This window comes from Triturus cristatus, chromosome 1_2 (genome assembly GCF_964204655.1).
Source record: "Triturus cristatus chromosome 1_2, aTriCri1.1, whole genome shotgun sequence".
Lineage (NCBI taxonomy): Eukaryota > Metazoa > Chordata > Amphibia > Caudata > Salamandridae > Triturus > Triturus cristatus.
This window is the reverse complement of record NC_140580.1, coordinates 977995535-978018419: the sequence shown is the minus strand read 5'-3', so window position 1 is coordinate 978018419 and position 22885 is coordinate 977995535. Positions and strand designations below refer to the sequence as shown.

At 41.7% G+C, this 22885-nt stretch overlaps 1 protein-coding gene across 1 annotated transcript in view; it reads left to right on the top strand.

Annotated features, from left to right (window-relative positions):
- LOC146868498 (ectonucleoside triphosphate diphosphohydrolase 8-like) overlaps nt 1-22885 on the top strand; it is a 140016-nt gene that overhangs the window by 44520 nt on the left and 72611 nt on the right. The window contains exons 3-4 of the mRNA XM_085610661.1: nt 13149-13266; nt 19116-19263. Of these exons, the coding sequence (XP_085466787.1) occupies nt 13149-13266; nt 19116-19263 (266 nt within the window). The remainder of the gene's footprint in view (nt 1-13148; nt 13267-19115; nt 19264-22885) is intronic.

Here is a 22885-nt window from a genome sequence, read left to right as displayed (position 1 = left end):
ATTTGAATGTACCCCCATCCGCCCATATCCATCAATTTGTGTTTTCTTGAATCATGCCTCAATCAGGCCTCCCAAACCATAATGTTGTGCGTATAACAGTGACTCTCGTTTGACATAATTATGTTACAATTTTTTACAATTTTGAAATCAAACAGGTCAGGCCTCAGCAAGCGGGCCCCATAGTTATATATATTTTTTTGTTTTTTCTTTCAAGTGTATGACAAAAAAATGGAAATAGTAAATAAAATATGCCACCTCTCCCTAGACATGGCGGCCTCTGCCTTGCATAAAAAATAATTAAAAACATAATGCCATCTCTTATAATTTTATTAGAATAGTACATGCGCTTCCTATCTGGTGGGTGTACTTAAAATATTTACAGAAAACTCTTTGTAGTTTTAATTCACATCACAGTAAAATATAATTATATTTAAAACAGAAGAAAGATACTTTTGACTTTGAATTACTGAAAACTGAAAACCTCGTTTAAATTCACATTGGGTCAATAAAAAAAAGTAAAAACCCATAAAGAATGGAAAGAAAAAAGGGAATTTGCGAAGTGAAGAATTGGCTGTAGAATATCAGCATCATCTCAGAGGTTGGGATTCGTCATTAAATTCAGCTATACACACAGTGAGAGAAATGTAATGTTTGCTTGTCTGTGTCCATGGAATTGATTAATTTGTCCCACCCGCTTTGAGGGATGCACTAATCTGGGGGCCTATTATAGATGGGGCACACTTTCCCTGTTTGCGCCACAGCGCACCTTAATACAGGTGCGCCAGGTGCAAACAGAGAAAGTGCGCCCTATTTCATTGAATGCACTGCCCCCAAGGCAGCCGCAAACTTGGGCTGCCCTGCGGGAGGCACATTCAAGTGAAAAATGGAGTGGTTTTGAAGTAGCCACTCCGCATTTCACTGTGCAGGCGGAAATCCACCTTCACTTTTAAGAGGGATTAGCGATTAGATTAGAGATCCTATGAATGCACCTGCCTGCAAGAGGATGTCTGGGGGTCCATAGGACCCCTTTGTCTCCCTCCAGAGGGCTGCCATCAGGGGGAGCACTGACAGTGCACCTCCTGACAGCTTCTTTGCCTCTGCGCCTGAGTCTATAATAGGCACGGGTGCAGAGGCAAAGGGCACGCCCCCATGCAAATAAGGGAACACCCCCTGATGATAGCACTGGCGCTATCTGTATTACAGAAAGGACCGCACAACCATCTCCAACCCCTTCTGTATTACCAAAGTGCCCCGGGGGTGCGCAAAGTGGGTGCACATGCCCGTTGCACCGCGGGGCACTTTCCATAATACGGCCCATTGTGGCCATGTTAACACTGGAATCTGTATCAGTCTGCTACTGTTGTTCTTAAAAGCTATACAATAACAGCATCAACATATAAAAGGAGGAATGAGAAAATAGTAGAGAGAACGTACATGGTCTATTGTTAAGATTAAATGTAAAGCTTTGTCCTTTATGCACACCATAAACACTTGGACACTGTCAATAATTGAATATGTGTTTACACAGAGACAACTTTTTATGGTGCTTCTCACCTAACTGGTCAATATATTGTTGGAGTGTCAGACCTATAGCACAGTGACAAAGCACTGAGATAAATTTGAGTGCTGTAAGCCTTGAAAAAAGGCCCCTTTACCTCTACGTACCTCATCCCAGCCATTAGTTTTGTGGTGGCTCCATCTCCAGGACAAAGAGACTAGCATACCCAGAATCCCTTTGTCAGTTTTTCTGTCCTTCGGGTATAAATCCTGGGCATGTGTTTGTTCAATAAAAACAATGTTTGTTGATGTTTTGAGCATTTGTAGAGTTGTTATTAAAGTCCACTCGAATACTAAGTGTTTATAGTTTTAATCTCAATAGCAAAAGGACAAAGGACAACCAGTCAACACGTGTTTTGTCACAATAGGAAGTATCTCGTGACTTCTTCAGGGCTGTAAAGGATACGTTGATGTCGTAGAGGAATCGCTCCGCCGGTGATAATTCCAACCCGGCTGGTCTGGTTAAAGAAAGTGATGATGAGATCCAAAAATAATGTGGGGGAGCTCCAGCTTACGGCGATCCAATGAATGAATGACTGAGTAACCGTGAGTCGGTGGGTCAACGTCTCCACGGATCTTAAATATCAAGGAAAACCTCTGTGAATTGAGTAAGGAACCTCCAGGGTGGTGATCCCAAAAGTAGTGCCTGCAGCCTGTAAATGGGCAGGTCAGCCGGTCTAGAGGATCTTCAGCGTGAGTGTAATTCAAGAGGAGTGCAGGCACAGACTCGTCTCTGTTCCGGGTGAGGACCAATCCCCTTGTCAGTTTGTCTGTCCTTCAGGTATGAAGACAACAAAAGTAGATCAGAAAGAGATTGGTTTATTAGTGAATAGAATATGTTAAAGCTTTTCTATTACAAAACCTGTCTTACGCTCATCTTCTTGTTTATGAGATCTACGTGCAGTTTTGTCATCTTTGCAGGCACCTCCTTTGACCCTTTAGAGAAAGTAGATCTGAAATACCTTTTCTTTAAGGTTTCTTATTTGGCGGCTATTACCTCTGCATGTAGAGTTGGGGAATTAACAGCTGTACTTTGTTCCCCACCTTTCTTTAGAATCTTTGATGAAATAGTAATCTTGAGACCAGATCCTTCCTTTATTCCTAAAGTTATGTTTTGATATGGCACAAGAGGTGATTCTCCTTTCCTTTTTAGGTTTTGCCTAGCGAACGCAGAGCAGCTGCTTCGCTAGGCGAGACTCTATTGTTGTGGCTTTTCCTAGCGAAGGGAGACAAACCATGTGCGCGCACGGACATCCGATGTGCACGCGCATGGTGTCTCCTCTGCTTCACACGCTCCCACCGGCGCGCCCGCATGGCGTCTCATCTCTGGCTCCCACCGCGCGCTCACAAGCGCATCGCATGCTTTCACTTTCCGTCCCCCATCGGCTCCACGGAGACAGCTTGTTCTTTTTTGGATCCATTTCACAGGGAAGCAACTAAAGGAAAGAGAGGTTGTGAACCGTTTCTTCAAGTCACGGTTTTCAGTAAGTGAGGAGCAAGACAGAAAGAGAGGGAATAATAGAAAGAAGGTGGGGGGGGGGGGCAGCTGCCAGCACAGAAAAGAAGAGGACATTGTCCGTGTCTTCGCTGGGCAGTAAGGCACGGATGTCCGTATCATGCCGGCTTTGCTTTACTAGTCATTACTACCTCTTGTTAGCAGACTCTTGCAGTTTAATAACAATGTTAAAAGGCGTTTTCCAGCTCGGGACAGCTTACTGGTGATACAAGAGTTTAATGTACATTCTAGCGCCTGGAAGGACCAAAACCCTCGGTATAATTATTACTTTGTTGTGGGAATTCAGAATATTACGAAACTAGCCTGCCCGATTCACTTATGTTTCTCAGCTGTTTTTTCACACAGACGTTTTCGATTCTTTGCGCAGATAAACCTCTCAACTTCAAGTTGTGAAATCTCCCTATGAGTGGCAATCTCAATGCAGACAGTATCTCTCATGATCATTAACATCGGGATTACTGCGCCACTCGCAGCCCTCAGCAGTGCTCATTTTGATGCCCTAAAAGAATGAAAGGCTGACTGAGTTACAAAATTCAAGCCTTCAATCTTCAGGCCCCTGTTTACAATAGGAACCCTGACCACCCAGCTACCAAAACCAGCTCTACCTCTACTGGACAACCCTATCTACTGGTTTTTGCGTGTGTATGCAGGTATGTCTGTCTGTCTGTATTTATGTATGTATGTAGGTATGTCTGTATGTATGTCTGTATGTATGTCTGTATGTATGTATATATGTAGGTATGTCTATCAGTATGTATGTAGGTATGTGTGTGTATGTATGTATGTAGGTATTTCTGTATGTATGTCTGTATATGTATGTATTTATGTATATAGGTATGTCTGTCATGTATGTATGTAGGTATGTCTGTCTATGTGGGTATGTATGTTTGTACGTATGTAGGTATGTCTTTATGTATGTCTGTAGGTATGTTTGTATGTACGTCTGTATGTGTGCATGTATGTATGTTTGTATGTATGTATGTAGTATTTCTATAGCGCACATCTAGCCAAAACCCAGTGAAGATGATGTAGGCCCTAACTCACATGAACAGAAGATGCATGTATGTTACATATGTTTTACGTGTTTGTTACATTCCACCACCGATTTGGCATTTTGCCTTGTGCGAGCAAAAAAGTTCTTTGAGGGGGGGGGCTAAATATATGGAAACTAAGTTCCTGTTTGAAAGTGGGAGGATGTAATTTTCAAATATTGAGGCTTTTTAAAACAAGCATTAGCAATGCAATAGATCTCGCATTTACACGAGTTTAAGCTATTGTTAATTGTTATGTTATGTTAATTGTAGTTTGTAAAGCGTTTAATACCAGCAGGTCTCTAAGCGCTGAGAGCAGAACTACGGAAGTGCCAGGGTGTGGGAGTATCGTGAGCAGGGCATTAAGCCCAGGCTTCCATGAATAGGAGGGTCTTTAGTTTCCTCCTGAAGGGCAGGAGACCACTTTCAGAGCGCAACTCGCCTGGCAGTCTGTTCCAGATTTGAGGCATGAGATCGGAAAAGGCTCGACCTCCTTTCGTGGAGTAATGGAAGCGTGGGCATTTTAATAGACCCTCTGTGGAGGACCTGAGAGTACGACTGGGGGTGTAAGTTGTCAGGCGTTCCTTGATATATTTGGGGGCTTGCCCAAACAAAGCCTTATCTGTAATACAGAGGCCTTTAAATTTGGCCCTCTGCTTGATGGGTAGCCAGTGTAGTTGCCGGAGTAGGGGGGAAGCCCGAGTGTGTCTGGGTAGATTAAAGATCAACCTGGCTGCATCTTTCATAATCATCTGGAGTCTGTGCAGTAGTGAAGATGGCAGTCCAATATAAAGTGAGTTACCGTAGTCGAGCCGGGCCAGGATCAGGGCAGACACAACAGTTCTCATTGATGAGAAGGAGAGGATGGGGGAGAGTCTCCTCAGTCGCCTGAGTAGGTTCATGCAGGTCCCGAAGACGGAGGTGATTTGGTTAGACAGAGAGAGGTTAGCGTCGATTTTGATTCCCAGGCTTTTTACCATAGCGGCTGGTGCGGGAATCACACCCAGCTCGTCAGGCCAGAACTGGGGGTTCCAGGGGTTGCTGTTATTGGTGATGGCTAGCACCTCTGTTTTATCTGGGTTGATCTTGAGTGAGTTAGTAGTCATCCACCTGACCACAAATATCAGGATGTCTTTTACCCTGTCGTGGGCTTGGGGGCTGTTGTCTATTTGGACAATAATTTGTGTGTCGTCCGCATAGTTGAAGACTTGGCAGTTCATTGAGGCGAGTTTCTTGATCAGGGGTCCTAGGTAGATGTTAAACAGGAGGGGGGATAGTGCCGATCCCTGCGGAACACCACAGGGGATAGACCCCCTCTCTGATGTCAGATCCCCCATCTGAATTTTGTGGGTGCGATCTGATAAAAATGACTCAATCCAGCGGAGGATCGACCCTCCAATGCCGATGTCTCTTATTCTGTCCAGGAGTTGTGAGTGATTGACCGTGTCGAATGCTGCCGACAGGTCAAGAAGGACAAGGACACAGGGTTTTTTGTTATCTGCTCTGGTTCTGATTTCATCTAGTACGGACAGCATCACCAGTTCTGTACTGTGATGAGCCCTGAAGCCGGCCTGCCTATCCTCCAGCAAGCTGTGGGTCTCCATAAATTTGGATAGGGATTGGAGAACGTATTGCTTCAGTATTTTAGCTAGGAAGGGCAGCTGAGATATGGGTCTAAAATTTTTCATGTTGGAGACGTCAGACCCAGTCTTTTTGAGGAGGGGAATGACTCTAGCTTCTTTGAACTGAGAGGGGACTTTTCCTGATACCAGTGAGAGGTTCATCAGGGCAAGGATTTCTTCCTCAATCGCTGGGAGAGCAAGTTTAAAAATCCTTGGTGGGCAAGGGTCTGATGGTGAGCCAGATTTAGTTTTTGTTGTGATGCCTCGCAGTGTCTCCAGGTCAAGGGGCTGAAAAAAGGAGAGCAGCTCAGCCCGCTTTTCTTGTGTCTCCACCTCTGTGTTAAGGGGGAGCTTAAAAGGAGAATTTTTAATATCCATCAGGATATCTTGGACTTTTTCAGAGAAAAAGGATACAAATTTGTTACATGATTCCTTACTAGACGGCGCAACTGGCACCTGTTTTTGGCTCAATTCATTGAGAATAGTAAAAATTTCTTTTTGTTTGTTGGTAGCCAACCTAATCCTGTTCTCGTAGTGTTTGGCCTTGCTGCTAAGCAAGGTCTTTTTGTAGGCGGCGAGTTTTTCCCTATATTGTACACGGGCTTGTGGTCCATAAGCTTTGCGCCATCGTCTTTCATAGTCGCGGAGTGTACATTTCAGGGCTCGGAGTTCTTCTGAGAACCAGGGGGAGCCTTTCCCCTTATTCCCTGTTTTTATTCTTCTTGTTGGGGCTAGTAAGTTCAAGGTAGCAGTGAGCTGACTGCCAATGGAATCCGTCCATTCTTCCAAATCCAGTGTAAGTGGCCTCTTGATGGGGTTACTTCGAAGAGAGCTCTCTAGGCTGGGGCCCAAGATTTTATTCCAGCTTCTAACTAGCTTCCAGGTGGGGGGCAGACTGGGGTTTTGTTTGATAGAGGGGAGTAGGAGGTTGATAAAGTAATGGTCAGACCACCCACAGGGAGAGATGTCTATTAAATTCATGGAGGGAAGAGTGGTCCATGCCAGGTCAAGGGTGTGTCCTTTCACGTGGGTGGGGCCTGACACTAACTGATTAAACCCGAGAGAGGTGAGCATGACCTCGAATTGTTGGGCCTGTGCCCCTCTGGGTATCTGGTCCCAATGGTAGTTAAAATCTCCTACTATCAGGAGCTGTTGGAAACGTGACCGGAGATTAGTAATGCATTCAGTAAATAGATCAACAAAAGAGGGAGGGCAGCTAGGCGGGCGGTAAACTGCTATAATTACTATGTTTGAGGAACTGTTGCAGACTTTTGTGACTAAAATGTCTGCTGCCTCCAAGTTTTCGCCAGACAGCTTCTCAATGATCATATGGTTTTTGAAAAGTAGAGCCACCCCGCCGCCTCGCTTCCCTGCTGTCCTGTTATGCCAACAGGCATCATAGCCATCGGGCAGGGATGCGATTAACGTGGGTCCCGAGTCCTCGTCAAGCCATGTTTTGGTCAGGGCGAGGATATCAGGGCCGTCCTCTTGCAGGAGGGTAAAGATTTCGGGGGCATGTTTATGTAGTGATCTTGTATTAAGAGTGGAAAGTTTCATGGAAATACTAGGCTTCGAATGGGCATGGGCATGGTCCATATTGTGCGGAGGAGAGGTGCATCGTGTCTCCTTCTCCTTTGATCTAAGCAGTCCTTCGTTCTGGAGGGTAAGCGCAATATCTGGTTTTAGTGGATGGGAGACAGCGCCCAGTGCTTGAAGCTCATTGACCGAGTATTTATAGACAAGAGCAGGGATTCTGGCCACTGGGCCCTTTCTGGCGCAGACGGGCTTGCCTTAGGCGTGCCTTTGGCGTGCCAGCGTCGCGCCCGCTGCGCGCGTCCGCTCCAGCGTGCCGCTTTTGTGCTCCTCGTGACCCCTGGCCCCTCCCCTTCAATCAGCCCTGCTGAGCAGCAGCTAAGGCCCCTAGACTCGTGGGGTGAGGCGGGGAAGAGGTGCAGGACCGGTCAGGAGAGCCTTGGGAAGCCGAGTTGCAAGTGCGTGATAAGCGTGAGTTTGTTTTTTAAAATACACAGCAATATAAGTACAATTTTAAAAGTAGTGCAAGTAAAACCAACAGGTTTAAAAGCAAGTAAAACAATACAGTCACTGCCTGGGCTAGCGCGTTCTGCTATCGCTGTAAATGACAATGCCTTTTATTTATATTTTTAAAAAAGGTATTTTCATTTACAATGCCAATAGCTTAAACTTGCGTAAATGCGTGACCTATTGCATTGCAAATGTTTGTTTTCTTTGCCCTCCTCAGAGGAAGAGTGCTTCTTACACAGACTGGACATTAAAAGAGCTCTCTCTATTTATCTTGACAGTTCACAAAGTTTCAGAAAATACAATCATGTGTTTGCTACTTTTGGGCAAGCGGGAAGAGGGAGGATGGTTAAAATCTGCAATCATACAAGCTGATCAATCAACCTCTGAACATGAGCCCTTTCAGGGTGGATATTAAAGAGGCGTGGTTGCTTCGGGGGCTGGGTTGAAGGGGGTTTCCATACAAGTGATCTGTAGGGCAGCACCTTGGTCCTCGAATAGCATGTTTGTGAAATATTATAGACCTAATGTCATTGATATCTGCACAAACTTTGGTGTCTGAGTGCTTAAAGCAGTACTGGGATAAAATAGATTATTGAGTTGATGTTGTCCTAATTTCATTTGTGGCTTTGACTTTGACTATCGCGTTCTGAGTGTGCATTTAATGTCAATGGGTGCGCATGCTTATGTCTGAAGTGAATTTTATTAAATTTTCAAAGGTATATTCTTTGGTATACTTCGAAAGTAATGACTGGAACGAAGGGCGTAGAGGTAATGCTCCTATGACTTACTGGTAGTCTTCTTTTCTCCTACTCCTGCTCCTTCTCATCACGGTCAATACAATCCTGCTCGCCCACCCTCCTAGCTTTTGACGTTGCTTAGATAGAACAGGTAGATTCTGGGTAAGCTAGTTCCTTTGTGGCACCGAGGAGGGTGGTAGGGGCTTACCTTCAGAAGTGTCCTGTTTTGTTTTCTGTCCGAGAAGTGGAGTCACCTCAAAAGTAATGTATGTGAAGAGGGAGAGTTAGAACCAAAAGTAATGGACCTGAGTGACTTGCAGAGCATCTGTGAGTTACCAGTGACACAGCAGCTGCTGTGCAGCACAGAAAGCTGAGGTCCCCGCATAGCGCCTACCTCCATTTGTCAACCACTGCTGTTGACCCTGGAAACACCTGGAGGGAGCGAGACTGGTAGGAACTCCCTCAGTGCCCAATGGTAGGCGGTTCATAGGGGGAGAGGCGAGGGACTTGGAGGCTGTTAGTTCATTTATTCAAAACAAACAGAGCCATGCGGCATGTTTGCTAGGAGAACACAACCGCTATCAGAATGTTTGTGCTCATAAAATGCAATGCATCTCAAGTCTACTGTGGCTCTTAAGAACAGCCCCCATTACAATGAAGAACCACTGCCCTTACCTTAATTCCTGCTTAAAGGAAAGATCTTGAACATGCATCGAGTTTAGGGTAGGCCATCCTCTGTGACACATGTTTAGCATGCTCTGGCTTTTTGGTCAACTGCAAATCCCAGAATGCAATAAAAAAAACAACGATTGGCTGAAATTGTCACACTGGACGGGATTACTTTTGGCATGTACGCAGGACAGCATTTCTCCTGTTTTGTCATAACTTAATGCTGCTGCCCTGGCAGCGACCAGCAACATTGAGAAATTAAAAAATGCAAAAGGAATAAACCTATAAAAGCAGGCACGCAAATTACTGAGCCTGCAGGAGTACTTCGGGAGCACTGTCACATTTTTTCAGTCATTTCTAGAACATGTAATAACACATGACAAGATCATTTCTGCAATGTATCCGACAATCTGAACATTACTGCTTTGTTCAACCTCTGATGAAGTGTCACAGAAGGTGCCATAGGAAAGGCATTGAAATGCAGCTGCTACCCGTGCAGGTTAGAGCGCCGGGCCCGGGTTGGGCAGGATTTCGACAGACGACGACGAGGGGAAATTAATAATTACATTTTCCCTCTTGGTCGTCTGTCGAATCCCCCCTCCCTCCCGACGCGGACCCACCCTCTTACCTGCGCGGGCCGGGGATGTTGAAATGTCACACAGAAGGCCTAAGAACTGAGTCTACATTCCACTAAGTGACTGACTAGCAAATGACCTAATCATGTAGACAGTCAGGCCCTGCGGTCGACTGAGGCACACAGTGGAGCCAGCCGTAAAAAACGAAAGTACAGATCTCAGCAGTTCACACCTTCTTGTTCCTGTTCTTGTTTGACACTGCACTGTGTATTGCAGAACTGGGTGGGCACTGGTGTTCCTATTTCACACTAAAAGCCCAGCGGAATCACAGTCAGAAGACTTTAATACGGGCAAAAGCGCATAAAGGTCACATGGTTGGGGGCTCTTAATGTGGGGATTTTATTTATACTTTTAGTCACTGAATACAAGCAGAACCCTTGTGAAAACATTAATATCACATAAGAAACTCTGCTGATATCAGCATGATCAGCCTAGCTCTTGCAACAGAAGATCGTTAGCAGTACTTACATACTTACAGGACTTTTTAACTTACTCTTACAGATCAACACTTTTTCATGTGTGTGTGTGTGTGTGTGTGTGTGTGTATATATATATATCAAAGAAGAAATCTATAGCAGCAGGTATTGTCTTGATTATAAACACACAAGCACACTGCTGCTGCTTCAAGGGAGTAAATATTTGACAACTCAAACATTCAATACTGAGATGAATATCTATTTGTTTATTATTCTGCAGGTGTTTTTTTAGGTCTGGCCTAAATATAGCTTTAGTTGCTTGCCAGCCTCATGTTTTCCAAAAAATACAAACATATATAGGGGCTCCCAATCAGCATTTTTTCAACACCTATCAGGCAGGTTTCCGGCCAGCCCACTCTACTGAAACTGTAATTTTGGCTGTCCTGGATACTCTCCGTGACAACACGGATAAACGTTCCCCCCAAGTACTGGATCTTTCCACCGCCTTCGACACGGTCGACCACACTATCTTGGTCGACCGTGTCAAACAAGCTGGCATCTCAGGTACGGTGGCTCGTTGGCTCTCCTCCTTCCTGGAGGACCGTTTCCAGGCCGTCCGCCAAGACCATTTTCTGGCCCCACCACCCAAAACCAACTGTGGTGTCCCACAAGGATCCGCTCTCTCTCCCCATCTGTTTAATCTTTACATTCTCCCCTTGATCCAGTCCCTTAAAGACAGGAATGTGACGGTCTTTAATTATGCAGATGACCTGCAATCAGTGTTCCCAGTCGATAACTCACACAGTTCCATCACCGAAATTCAGGCCACCATGCTACATATGCAACAATGGATGGACCACAACCATCTTAAGTTAAACCCTGGTAAGATGGAACTTGTTCTTACAGGGGACAGCCATACATTCTGGGGTCCTCCTTGCTGGCCATCAGAGATAGGCCCTTCTCCCTCCCCCTCTCCATCGGCCAAAACATTAGGAGTCACCCTCAATAATGACCTGTCACTGAAAACTCAGGTTGGCACGGTCATCTCTAAATGTTTCTTTCAACTGAGGAAGATCAAAAAGATACATCGGTTTCTTACACAGGAAGCTCTGATCCAAGTGGTAGTAGCCACTGTCCTGCCCCTTCTGGACTACGCTAATTCTGTGTATTTGGGCATGCCAATCTACTTGCTCAAACGGCTACAGATGGCCCAAAATCAGGCAGCCAGAAGGATCCTTCATCAACCTAGATGGCAACCAGCTACCCCTTTGCTGAGGAAACTGCATTGGCTCCCAATCCCTCAACGCTGTGCTTTTAAGGTGGGCTGCCCGATATTCAAATCCCTGCATGGCAACAACCCCAAATTTATTAACACCTTGATATTCAGGCACACTCCCTCTCGGAACCTTCACTCTGCTCATCTCTCACTTCTTACCATCCCCGTATTCAAACGAGTACGACTGGGCGGCCGCAGATTTGCCACACTCGCCCCTAGACTGTGGAACTCCTTCCCGCTGGAGATCCGCTCCTGCACTGACCTATTGCAATTTAGGAAGTCCCTTAAAACGTGGCTATTTGCACAAGCCTATAACTAAAGTTGTCTGCTGATAATCTCTGAGCCTTCATAGCGCCATGAAACCACCCGGTGTACGTGCGCTCTATAAATCATTATTAACATTAATATTAACATTGGTTGTAAATCAAATGAGATGGTTTCAAGGTACTGAGATGGCCCATTTTTGGTAGACGGAGGAGGGTAAGTCTAGGGATAATGTCCCATGCTCACCACTTGCCGGGACCCCCTTCCTTACCTAAGGAGCCATTCCTTTTACACCTTTGGGGGTAATCTGCTCCCTGCATCACCCCAAGTGCGGTATTGTACTTCATAAGTGGCCACCCTTTATTTAGAGGGTGTACCATAGCTTAATATAGGGTAGGATTAATCCTTCTTGGTTCTTGTGAAATGCCACTGACCCTTTTGGCAACAAAAGCATGAAACATGTTGACCTCACCATATCACTGTAATTTGTAGCTATCAAGGTATATTGCTACTGAAGGATAGCACCTTTGTTTTTATTTAGCCAAGGTACCTTTACCCCCTAATCATTCATTTGGTTACCTTAGTCTGTTTTAGATATACCCCTATCTTCTGCACAATTCCCTCTCATGCCCTCATCCAACGGCGTTTACAGGTCAAAAGATCTCTGATAAAGAGCCCCCAGGCCCGTCAAGCTTTGCAGCACCGGCTTGAAGAGGAGCGCCCTATGATGAAGCATGACACCCTACCAGGTGTGTGAGGGCATTAAGATCTGACCATTTGGACCCCACGAGATCCAGGTGGTTGGCTTTGTGTATCCACCGATCTGTGGACTTTCCAACTGATGAGAAAACTACTGCCCCCCCCCCCCTAAAGTGTTTAGCAAACAATTTTCTAGGAGGAGCATGGGTGTAGAACCTCCTTAAATATTGAGCTCTTCGTCCCTCTCTTGATATACCCTTTTTGATCAAGTCATTTGATGTTATACAGTGTCTTAATTTGGGGACTGCAGAAACCTCTGGCAGCATGCACAACTTCTAGTTATGATTGACTGTGTAAGATAAAACATTTTAACAATTTCAAATACACACCCCTGCTTGAAGATAGGCAAGCATTCTCTATTTATTTCATGACTTTCTAAAGTATGGTTGTGCCACTTTAATTGTCTGTATGGGGGTGTGTCTAATAAATACAAATGATGAAGATAATACCACACATCTCTGAAGGTCTAGCAAGCTGTATCAAACAGCATCATCCTTAGACGCCCATTTCGGCCATTTTATCTATAAGTGTGTGCCAGTTTAATGCTTTTTGATCTCAAAGTGATTTGCTGCTGCTGAAATGTAGCTTCCCAATGATGCTCTCTCTTCTGTATTGTTTTTCAGTATGGAGTGGTTTTTGATGCTGGCTCAATGCACACTGCCCTGTACGTCTACCAATGGCCAGCAGACAAGGAGAACGACACTGGCATCGTCAGTCAAGACTTTGTGTGTATGCAAAAAGGTCAGTGTAAAACAAATTCTTTTGAACAATTGTACCGTTTAACCATCTAATCTGTCGCATACAAAGAAGGGTCAGAACTCAGCCTTCTAAGCCTCATAGTGAAAGTATATCAGGGATTCACAGTATGTTGCACGAGCTCAAATCCCTTGCCCCCTTGGATACTGGATTTCAGTGGTCATCCTTTTCCTAGATTAAACACCTTGGTATTTGGTTTACAACTTCAGTTCAAGACTCTGTTACTTTTAATTTCAAAGAGATTTTCACTAAAATGGAAACCTTACTTTCCTCTTGGAACCCTTATAGCTGTCTTGGTGGGGTTATTTAGAATCCATTAAAATTATGATTCTCCACTTTTGCTTTATACAATTTCTATGCTGCAGGTTCATATTCTTAAAAATACTTTTCAGAAAATATACTCTTCACTGTCTTTTCTTAAAAAGTTTAAATTTGAAGTGGGCATCAGTTTTCCAGATTCTCATCGATATCATACGCCATTTGGTTTACGTCAGGCCACTTTTTAGCTTTCTTATTCTCATTCACCTTGCTCACCGTTATTGCTTGACATTGAGAAAACTCTCCTTCATCCTTTTTGCCCAAAGGAGGTTTTCTCTTTCTTTTCTAAATCGTTTTTTAAACCTTCCCTTTTTTTATCACACTCATTCCTTAATTAAATTGATTTGCATTTCTACTAGTCTATCGCGCTCTGGTTTTTTTAACATGTCCAAATGGAATAACAAATTTGTTAAAATTCACAATAGGCCACTTCTGGAGATCTTGGAAAAATAAAGGTATTATGTGAATAGCACAATTAATTGAAAATGACGCTTCTATTTCTTTTCCACATTTTAGAAATGTATTTCAGTGTCCTCACTCTTTCTTCATTCATTTTGGATGCCCTTTTTTCTTTGCAGGATACTCCTAGCTCCATCTCTTATACTTCTGTTTTCACTACTCTTCTCACTTCATATCCTAAGACATCCATTTTTTAAATAAATTCCTTTCACCTTCTACCCCCACCCGAACGAAGTCCAAAGTAGAACTCCTTTGGGAGACAGATTTGGGGGGTCACATAGCATGTCATGTTTTGGAATTAGGTATGGTTTTGTATCTACAAAACGTCTCATACAGTCAGTGTTGCGCAAACCTTGTTTTTGTTTATCAAGGACTCTATTTCACCCCTTTATACTGTTCAAAATTCTCCACATCTGGCACTCCTCGTTGCTTGTCTTGTAACTCTTACAGAGGTGATTTTATACATATGTTAATTTGGTGTCCTTAAACACTCTCCTTTTGGCACAAAGTTTGGTCACAGATTACACAAGTATTTCACTTACACCATTCTTTTAATATTCTTCATCTTGTTTAGGCACTTTGGCTTGCCAACTTTTACCTTCATTTCCTAAAAGTAAATTTCTAGAGATTGTTTTAGCAACTGCTTTTCAACTATTTGCTTTTAATTGGAAATGTTCCTCTAAATTATCCTATAAGGCTTGATGGGAAAATGTCTGTTTACATCATAGATTAGATACTGCTTATATGTCTCAATGCTCTATTTCTCAAAAAGGTTACTGCTTATGGTTACCTTTGACGTTGTTTCTTAATAATATTAATAATTGTATTTCATCTACTGTTGTACACTATGAGAACATTTCCAACCCCCACGATTTTACTCTCTGTTGTTGCTACTATTTATACATTTGTATCATCTATGGTTACAATTAATTTGCTTATTATGCAATTTTCACACTTTTATGCTGTTTTTTACATTGAGGATTAATTTTGTATATTTATAATATATGAGGTTTTCTTCTCATATTCTCCCAGTCCCTCCCTCCCCTTTTCCCCCTGGAAAATATAAAAGACTCTCATTCCATCACCCCAACTTCTTTCTTTTTGCTGTACTTCACTTATGTGCTGTGTTTATGCTATTCTTTAAATAAAGTCTTTTTAAATCCAAGAATTTGCCAATGATGTCTTCAGTCTGATAGGAAGAAGCATGTTCATGCAAATTAGGCATAAGAGACCAAAGTAAGGATTTAGATCACAAAGTAGGAGAAAGCAAAGACGCACAACTTAATAAATATGGCTAAGGTTTGATAGACACAAATTATGTACTAATTACATTAGCTATTACTGATTGAACTTCCCGTCTTCCTATTCTTCTCTTCTCGTTTTTTTGCTCCTTTCTTTTTATCACCTTCACCTCTTCTTTCCATCTATCTTTTTTTATTCCTTCAATTAATTATTTTTCTTTTTCTTCTCTCTGTCTTTTGTCCTTCTATCAGTCACTCATTTATACTTCCATTCTTTCATTCTATTATTCTGCTTTCCTTCTTTTTTTCTTGCCTCCATCTTTTACTTTCATTTCTTTGCACCTTTCTTTTTTCTTCCTGCTATCTTTATTTCTAAGATTCATTCTTTTCTTCTCTTACCCTTCATTTTTCGTCATTCTTTCTATCTTTCTTTTGTATTTATGTTTTATCATGCTTGATTTTAACTTTCCTTCTTTACTTATTTGCATCCCGCTTTCCTCCTGTCCTGGTAACACATTGCTTTGCCTCTAACTTATTTTTTCTTTTTCATTTAAATAAATGATATTCCTTTTGTCACTGGTTTAGGTTTCTTTGACACACAGTTATATACTGGTACTTAATTCGTCCATTATTTATGTTTCTTTTTCTGACTTTCAATGACATACAAGCTAGGGATGAAAGTTAAGAAGGGCCTTAAAACATTTAATCTGTCCCAAGCACCCCTGCTTAAGCTGGTAACGTGGGGGCTTCCCTATGCCCTTGAGTCAATTTTTACTGCCCTTAAAATTAGTAGTTTTATTTTATTTAAAATGTTTTTTAATTATTTACCTTTCAAATATATTTGTTTGGCATTTGGAGAAACATTTAGTAGACAATTAATATATTTTTAAGCATGTTTTATAATTTCCTTACATTTAACCCACAATAAAAATTATTTGCAGCCACTGCATGAGCTTGCAGGTAGATGCAACTACTGACAAATTGAAGTAGAAAAACGTAAAAGGAAAAATTAGATGTCCAAGCAGCAACTCATTTGGCAGATCTTACTACCCACAGGAGTGTAAATGTATTCATTTTAAACATGAGCTCTATTTGGAAATAGCTACCTGCAGTCTAAAAAATCTTTTCCAGTACATATAAGCCGAAGATTAAAAAAACATCCATTATCTATGAGAATGTTATCATTTTGAAATTAAGGATTTATTAGGCAACAGAGAGGATGAAACCGATGTGGAAAGGGTAACTATTTCAGCCACATAAAATTATATAATGCCATAAATCACTATAAACCAATACTCCACCCTGGTTTATAACTATCTGGGAATGCCCACTCCCTTGGATAATTTGCTTAATTAGAAGTGATAACCACAAAACCGCTGTAGGTGTGAATATAGTTTTTGATCTTCTGTGTTAAGAAACAATGTCAGGCCGGCTCTGTTGACATTCCCTTGAGGAAGTCAAAAAGTAAACACATGACATAAATTATATTTAACTTCTTATGAGAAGAGTGCAGCCTCATCCTTATTTCGAATCAAATTGTAATACCCGACATTGGGAACTGCTTGTTTAGCAGTAAAGAGATTTTCATTGAAGAAGAGATTTGATCGTCCCGAGACCTCGACAAGGACAAACAATAACCACAGCAGTCCTGCAGGAAGATACGCTCATAGCTCTGACACATTTTGAGTGGATATATATTCAAATTGGCGAAACAATCTTCATGCAGCAGTGGGCAGGTGTATTTTCCTGCCTGCCACTTCAGACCTAAAGCTTTGGAAGATAATAGTTGACTGGAGAGGAATCTCTACTTTGTTGACTATGGTATCAATATTTTCAAATAAATTAACACTCTATTTAAAAGAAATGAACACTCTAAAATACATTTTCTAGCAGAAGAAGAAATTCCAAAGTCTTTCATTGAAATATTTATCATTGAAAATAAAGTAGTTGAAAAAAAATTGAAAAACTGAACACAATGTGCTATTTTTCTTTGTCCTTTAAATAAAGTTAAAAGGCTCACATTATAGAGAAAACAGCCTCCTCTCCAAGCCCCCATATCTCTTCTTTATCACAGCTGATTACATCAACCCCCTAAAGTAAAAATAAAATTCTAAATTCCATATTTGTAAAGCTTGATTTATCACCTTTAAGGGTACCTAGGTGCTGGGGGCCGCCGGGGATATTGCCCAGTCACATGAAGCTGAGCTGCCACTGGTGCCGGGGATCAAACCGTGAGCCCCGTGCTCCGGAGTCAGCCACTCTGGCCGCTGTGCCACACCTTTCCCACTAAGCAGATATGTCTTAGTGAGAAATATTTAGGTAACTGCTTTACAATCTTGCAATTAACTGATTGTCCATTTAATAAGTGGAAAGACCAGTTGTCACCGGACAACATATTCCTTAATACCACTCCCGGTCATACCTCTTTCCTTCAACCCTCCCTCCCCTCTTATATTTATATTTCTAAAATATTAACCAGCAAGTTGTAGAGAGTACTTTCATTCATAGTTTCCAAATTTCAGGTTAGCAACTAGTACATTTTTCTGTACAGTTTTCATGACTAGTTGCTTGAGTTCTTGAGCTTTGAAGTATATAAGACTGTTTAAGATCCCTGAGTTTTTTTCAAAAGGCTTCAGGGTAGCCTAAGATGATATATTCTCCCTGATTTCTTTTCCAGTTCTCGGATATCTTGCAAGAGCTCGGTGAAGGACATAGCCTTCTCATACTGTTCACTTACTTTGAAATTAGCAACGTTAGATGCCCTTACATAGCTTTCATAGATATTTGTTCTAATTGATACAAGTCATTTGATCTTTCTGTTACTAATTTTTTTATACTACTAAATATCAAATGCTGGCAGATTCTAGAGAACTTCATATTTCAATATTATGTCTTGTTGTCAACTGTAATCGTACTTGGTGGTTCCTAAACCTTAACCATTTTTCCTGAATTGCGAATAATATGCCATGATTTGCTGGCATCATCATCATCATCATCAAATAACAGCAATATCTCTGGCACACTCAAAGGTCTAGAGCCAGCATGTCAGGGCAGTCAAGTTGTGAATGCCCTCTAATATTTCAATGAGTTAAAATCAACATGCAGCAGCCGGACTTCCCACCTTCTGCTTAATGTCAATTGAATATATTTTGCCTAGTCATAAAGATAGTAAAGCAAATCTCCACTAGAAATACAATAGCATAATGTTGCATCAAGCAACCTGGCATGTAGGAAAAGTAATGCAGGGGTGAAATAATTATAATACCATAAACTGGATAGATGTGTAACATGCAACCATCTTAAAACTGAACTTGGAAAAGCGTTCTCCAGTGTTACAATGAGTATGGTTTGGCATGGGCCCGTAGGGTCAAATAGACGCCTGCAGTTTCTCCATCTTCTCTTATATAGAAGTAGTCCTGATCAAGGGTGATGCAAAGGCAGACTGGTGGTAAGTTAAACAACCTCTGTGTGCATACTGGTGAGCTTATTATTTAACAAAGTTGAGAGTAAATGGTCATACTGTGAAAAAACACAACATTTACAGAATTGATTATAACATGTGGCAGTTAGTTCTGTGAGGACATGAGTTGTATCCTGGACTTTATTAAGGTGTGAAAAAGTACATCTGAAAAGAATTATCACAGAGACTGAAAGGTCTGAGTTTCGTTAAGGTGTTCTGGATTTTATGAAGGTGAGGACATATAAACCTGAAAAGAATTATAACAGAGGCTTAGGCTGAAACTTGCCTCCACAAGCTCTGATTCGTTGTCAGTGCACTAACTATGCACTTACAGCATGTGTGCTGTTGTCTTTCAGGAGGGATTTCATTTTATGCTGATGATCCAGCTAAGGCCGGTGAAAGCCTGAAGAATTGCCTAGACAAGGCCATGGCAGTGATCCCTACCAAGCAGCAGAAGGAAACACCCATCCTACTAGGAGCCACTGCTGGAATGAGGCTTCTAAGGTAAAGCGATGCAGGACTGCCATGAACATGCAATGTTTTAATACTACATTGGACTGCTGTTGACTGCTGTTGCTGGTATAGGTTGGAAACATCAGTTTGGAATTGGACTGCTATGCAAAGATGCACACTGTTTGGTGTTCCCTCACCTTGGCTCAGTCGATGTGGTTGATCTGGACAGAGAGACCTTTAGATACTATGCATGAAAACTGATATGATGATCATGACTGGACGAGTCAGCCGGGCAGTGGGCAATCCCCCTGGAGGCTTATGCCCCAGGAGGCCAGTTTTGTAACTTGAAAGCCATTTTCGGCCTCATGGACTGGTGGTGCATGTTACGAGATCCCAGCGGCAACTTGAAAGAGTTGCTCTGAGTTCTGGCGCACATTAACATATCTGCACAAGAGGGTTGAATTCATCAGTTTTGCAAGAGATTTTTTAAGTTCCCAGTCCAGCCGTGGGGATTGTGCACAGAGAAGAAACACCTGCTACTCCCTAACACTACACCCATTCTCAGATCTTGTATGTTTCTTGGTATCAATCACAAGGTCGTGTAGCTAAGCCTGAGCTCTCCATTGTTTTAATTTTAAATTGCCTGTTTGGGCCTGTGTTAGTTGCTCCACATTTCTCACATCTTTATTGAATGTGCTTTTCTCTTCACCTTCTTCTAAAGCCTCACATGCGTCCAGTTACAGCTGCCATCCTTCATCTGCCAATGCTATCAATAATACAAGAGTCATGTAGACCCTGTAGTATTGATGCTGCCCCTGTAAGGAAGATATGAAAAAACAATAAACAGACCAGGAAGATGAAATTTGGAGCCTGGAGAAACATAAAGAAGAAAAGCTACAAAAACACAAGTGAACAACCAGATACAGATAGAGCAATGCATGCAATCTGCCTAGACTTCAAGAAAGACTTTCACACCATTCCTCAAAGAAAACGATTTGAATAGCCTTGGGAAGGATGGATGGTAAACTGGGCTTGAAAATGGCTACTAGAAGAGCTTGATTAATGGTAACTTGAAGTAAATATTATCAAAAGGGGGTGAAGTATGTTCACTAAAGTGATAGTACATCAGTGGACCAGCCCACACATTTCCATGCATACATTATTTATGACTCCAGCCACGATTCCTCATTGGTCGGTTTGAGCAGTGCACCGATGCTTTGTTTTTCCATGATCCTAAAGTTTAGGGTCTGAAGACTCATAAAATGAAGATTCTATTCAAGCTGTGAAAAGGTGGGTGCTTCTGTTTTCAAGAGGTATGTTCCACTCAAGCTATCTGCAGTAAGGCCGTAATATCCAGGATGTGATAAGGAGACTCCTTTCTATGTTAAATTTAGGGTTAACTCAGAGGCTGATGTGTATCTGAATGTGCTAATGGATGTCCTGAGTAAGGCAAATACACTTCTAATCAAATTCTTGTCCATTCAAAAATGTGCATTTTAACAGGACAGACTTCCCTAGATCCAAAATCAGCTTCGTTGCATTTACAAAGATTTTATTATATACATAAAGCATAGATTTCCAAACGTTGTCAGGAGGCATTTTTGAGGTGTTATTTTAAAATCATTGCATAAATTAAGAGTCATGTATGACTATAAATCGAAGAAGCTACAGAAATATTTACAGCAATAGTAAGCCACTATGTAGAAACTTCAATAAAGAAGGAATAAGCAAAATGGCACCTTTTCAGGATCAATTTAAGCTAATTTATTAATAAATGCTTACTTGATCATTGCAAAGTATCAAAAGAAAAAACAATCTAGTGCCAAACTGATGTTGGAGTCTGTGCAGTGGTCAGTTTCACAGTGAATGAAATAAAGTGGTGCAAAACACTTTTTGGAAAATAAACCAGAAGGAAAATCCAACATTACATAAGTCTATCAATTGTAAACGTACAAAAATAACATAGGAACATAAAACATAATGTGATGGTGAAGATGTGTTAACGATTCGTCTCCTCTGAAAATTAACACAACATGATCTTAATCAACGAAATAAACAAGTTTAATTTTACAATCATTATAGATAAATACATTTTAAGATTCAGCAACAGCTTTATTCGGCAATAGAAAATAGCCAGAAAAAGCATACAAATTATACATTCTCGTACAAATTTCCTATTAAGAGAAAACAATGGCACCTCAATCCACAACCCATCATTAATATTTAAAACTCATAAGTTGACACTTTTTACAGATTAACAGCAATCACAATAAATCTGAATCTCATACTGCAAGATAAATTATTTAAAAACCTAAGTGGAAATTTATTAATAAAATCAGTCCACTAACATTGTCCTCCTAGAGGATACTGCAGCTTGGAGAAATATACCAACCCAACGGCAGGTTTCATCATCAGTCAAAGTTTGTAAGTCATGATAAGCCTGCATACAAGATCACATGTTTCTAAGCCTCATGAAGGGCACCAGAAATCTTTTTGTGGACAGCATATAGTAACCACAAAAAAAAAGCGAAAACGCATCATGGTTTGCTATGACTTTATATTACATGGGCGTATCCTCGAGTCAAGCTCATGATGATGCCCCAGAGGGAAACATAAAGAGAATGTTACTGTACTCGCCCTATAGCTGAACAGTAAAAAGCGTACCCATATCCCATTTGTGTCCCACAAATAATCCAAATGGGGTCCCCCTATATTGAAATGAAAATAAGTCATGACACTCGATTTCTGGCTTTCTACACACCGTCTATCTAAAAATAAATAAATAGTGGAAGACATGTTTTTAACAAGCCTACGTTTGCGTCAGGCTTGCATAATGAAGAACAATATTACTTGAAAGCCCAGTAAAAATCAAGGGCAGTCAAAGATGCACATCAGTGCTTAATATGTAAAAAATAAGTGCAGGAGCCTATAGATTCCTCAGGCCCCCGCCACTGGGGCTGCCGAAAACCAGGGTTGCTAGATACCACGGCTGCATACTCTTCTTCCCACCTCATGCTTTTTATTTCTACCACCCTATGCTTGTGTCTTTTCTGTCTCTTTTTCTCAGTCTTGCAACTTCTTTTTTCATCTCTGCTTCTCTTGGTTACTCTTTGCTATCGATATTTTCCTCCTTTCTCTCTTTTCTGCCCTTCCCTCTCTTGGTTTGAGTTAAAGTTTATGGCTGAAAATTAGCTCTTGTCCACAAAACTAAGTGGTGGTTACCACCGGCACAAATTAAGTACTGGTACCCAAGCTACAATATAAAGCATTGTGCACAACTGAGGTATTGTAAATGTACATGCTTCGTGTGTAACAGGCACTTAAAGGTAAATTAAGCCACCAGATGAAATCATCTTCAGAAACAATTACAGTGTGCAAACACCAGAGTGACTAGAAGCCAAACACAGTCCTTTGCGTGCATGTGTCTATAACACAGCGTGGTGCCAATCACGGTACATGCCTCATGAAACAAAGCATTTGCCATGGATAGCTCTTAAAAACTGAGGGTTACTAGCTAGCAAAATGGGTTGTAGCATGTAGCTGTAACAAAAAATTGAGAAATTCAGCGTGTTGCTGTCTGGGAATAGCAAGAATTGAGAGAGGCTCGGTGGGTTAGAGTAATGAGTAAAGTAAATCTGCAGAAAACAACTTAAGGAGTCTTGATTAAATATCA